The sequence below is a fragment of the Penaeus vannamei genome, chromosome 9, assembly GCF_042767895.1.
Source record: "Penaeus vannamei isolate JL-2024 chromosome 9, ASM4276789v1, whole genome shotgun sequence".
In the NCBI taxonomy this organism is placed as follows: Eukaryota; Metazoa; Arthropoda; class Malacostraca; order Decapoda; family Penaeidae; genus Penaeus; species Penaeus vannamei.
This window is the reverse complement of record NC_091557.1, coordinates 35,340,650-35,343,460: the sequence shown is the minus strand read 5'-3', so window position 1 is coordinate 35,343,460 and position 2,811 is coordinate 35,340,650. Positions and strand designations below refer to the sequence as shown.

The window sequence follows — 2,811 nt, the reverse complement described above, 5'->3', positions numbered from 1 at the left end:
AGAAAGAGAGAGAGATGGAAGGGGAGAGCAAGAAAGAGAGGGAGAGTGACAGAGAGAGAGACAGAGTGACAAAGAACAAGAGAAAGAGAAAGAAAACGAGAGAGAGAATTAGTGACAGAGTGAAAGAAAGAGAGACAGAGAGAATTGGTGAGAGAAATAAAAGACGATAATGACTGAATGCGCGAGAGAGATAGAGTAAGAAATAGAAAATGGGAGAAAGTATCTTTTTTATTTATTGCACATCGTTTTCAGGATATGTATCAGGGTAACAAGTACTTATGGAACCAAAGCTAATAAAGAACATGACCTGTAAATATATATATATATATATATATATATATATATATATATATATATATATATATATATGTATGTATGTATGTATGTATATATGTATGTATATAAAATGTTATGCCTTTCATGACACCATGCTTTGTAGATTAGCATTTTTCGTTACCCTTTCGACCATATGAAATTCAAATAATGTTTTTCCTATTTTATAAGAAAAAAAAGTTACTCTGATTCCCTGATTTTGATAAAATGTAATAAAGACATGGGTCCCGCACATATTAATATTTGGAATTAATTTTAATGGATGTATAGACGAGGGCAGTTAATTTCAACATACTAGTTATTTCACTTGGCTATAGGTTACGTCCTTTGTAAAGCAAATATTGTTCTGAGCCAGATACTAAAACCTATGTCTTTGTTTATGGCCCGATAAGTAAAAACAACATGAATTAGCCAGAAATTTAAACTCATGTACCCCAAAAGTCGTGTACCCATGATTCACAACCGTAGAAACCTATATACAAAACTAAATATAAAAAATAATAAATAAATAAATAAATGATAATAATAATAATAATAAATTCATCACCTTTCTTGACCTTGTGATTCCACCAGGTGAAGGTCATGGCAGAAACTCGAGACTATGAGCATTACCTGGAGCTTCGAGCTGCCCTGTACTCGAGGTACCAGCACGTCCGCTTTGCCAATGCCGATCAGATCCACGACTAGAGTAAGTCCTCCTGAAGCCTCCGGGAAAGAGAAGGAAGACTCGTGGCTGCCGCGAATTGTATGTAAAAGCTAAAGAAAAGAAATTCGTGGCTAAGTTAAGCCTTTGTATCATGTAGTCTTTGAGTAATAGGGAATCGTGGCTGCTGTGTTTTGTTTTTCTTGTGAGGCTTTCGAGAAGGAAATGGCGAATTATGTCTACTACAAGAGTTTTTTTTTCTGCAGCCCTCTGTAGATAAAGAATGGATAGATAGAACACTATGTTCATGGCTAGTGTTCGTAGTTCTTGGTAGAGCCAATGGAGGCGAAACCTTTTGATTTGTGGTTTCACATATATAAAGCCTTCAAGAAGCAGGTGAAGAACTTTCTGTAAAAAAAAAAAAAAAAAAAAAAATGTAATGTTTGTCCAAGTTATGCATATGTTATGCATAAGCTTCTTTTAAACGTGTCTAATTATTTAGACTAAATAAAAATAGCCACTGGCCTTTTAGGAAAAAATAGAAATCCAGCATATAGAGCTATGTAAAAGAAAGGCAGTTTTGCAGTGTTTGTGTGACTGATTACAGTACTTTTATTTTATGGATTAGGATGCAGTATTGGATTAAGTTTGAGGACAGTTCACGATATGACGTTTGGTGTGTCAAGGCTGGACCAGACATACACAGACAGTGTTGCAACTGATTCCTGCTTTCTGTGTTCTTGTATGACCCCCCCCCCCTTTTCTCTCGACAACTGCCCTGCTTTGCAAAAATTCATGACACTTTATTTTTCTCTTTTTTAGTGTATGCAAGTAGAGGTTGGAGTGCTTATTATAGTCACAGTTTTGTTGTGATTATTATAAGCTACAATGAACCTTGTTTTTTGTTAGCAGTTCTTTTTAATATGGGTTTTTCGTATTTTAAAATGTGTAGTGTAATCCTACATACTTCCGAGCAGCTCTTTCATATGATGGTAGAGCTAAAAAGATTTAAATAGTAGATTTAATATAAATACTACTACTATGAGTATTACTTACGTGTGAGCATTAGAATGAGGATAAATATTCTAATGAGATTTTATGAATAGAGATTGTAATTGCACATGATTTTACATGTATGTTATAAGTATGAGAGGGTTTTATTGCCCTGAAATGAAATAACTGTATTCAGTACAAACAAGACCATTGCAAATGCAAGCCACGTATGCAATAACTCTCTGTGATCAGCAGTTTTTCCTAGCTTTTCCTACCGTCTCATTTATAATACAAATGAAAAGGAAATGTACTTGTTTTTAAAGCTATATTTTACTGCTCGTATTACCGTGTACATGGTCACATTAAGAGTAACTTGTACTTCAGATTTATATTTAGACTGCAAATAAATTTACAGAAGACTACGTTTTGTTTCATTATTCTTAGAAAAACAATCTTGCAAGTCTGGATAATTTTCCGGACGTTTTCTGTAATGAGAAAGTAACAGTTACAACATATATAGATATAACCATTAGCTCTCCTTTTCTGTTGTGTTTTCACCTACGTTTATATTCTTTTATGTTCTCTATCCTCCCTCATTCTGATCTATATTTTTTTCTTCATCATTCTTACATGTTAATTCTCTTTCTCAATCTGCTTTGTTTCTCATCCTTGTGATTTCTATTCCTTTTATTTCTATTTCTGTTTCTAGTGTCTGTTTTCTCCCTTATTGCGTTTCTCTCTATTATGTTCATACATGTGTGTACTCTTTATTATTTTCTTTCTCTCTTTCGTTCTTCTTCCTTTTAATTATTCTTACCCTCTTTCTTTTGTTTTCTTGTTCG

General features: G+C 33.5%; 1 protein-coding gene across 5 annotated transcripts in view; it reads left to right on the top strand.

Annotated features, from left to right (window-relative positions):
• Positions 1 to 2,391, top strand: part of LOC113811547 (uncharacterized) — a 73,479-nt gene extending 71,088 nt beyond the window's left edge. For all 5 annotated transcript variants that reach the window (XR_011398750.1, XR_011398751.1, XR_011398749.1 and 2 more), the window contains one exon: positions 907 to 2,391. Coding sequence is in view for 1 of the 5 variants with exons in the window: in XM_070125636.1 (XP_069981737.1) it covers positions 907 to 1,020 (114 nt within the window). In the remaining 4 variants the exon portion in view is untranslated. The remainder of the gene's footprint in view (positions 1 to 906) is intronic.
• Positions 2,392 to 2,811: the final 420 nt, after the last annotated feature.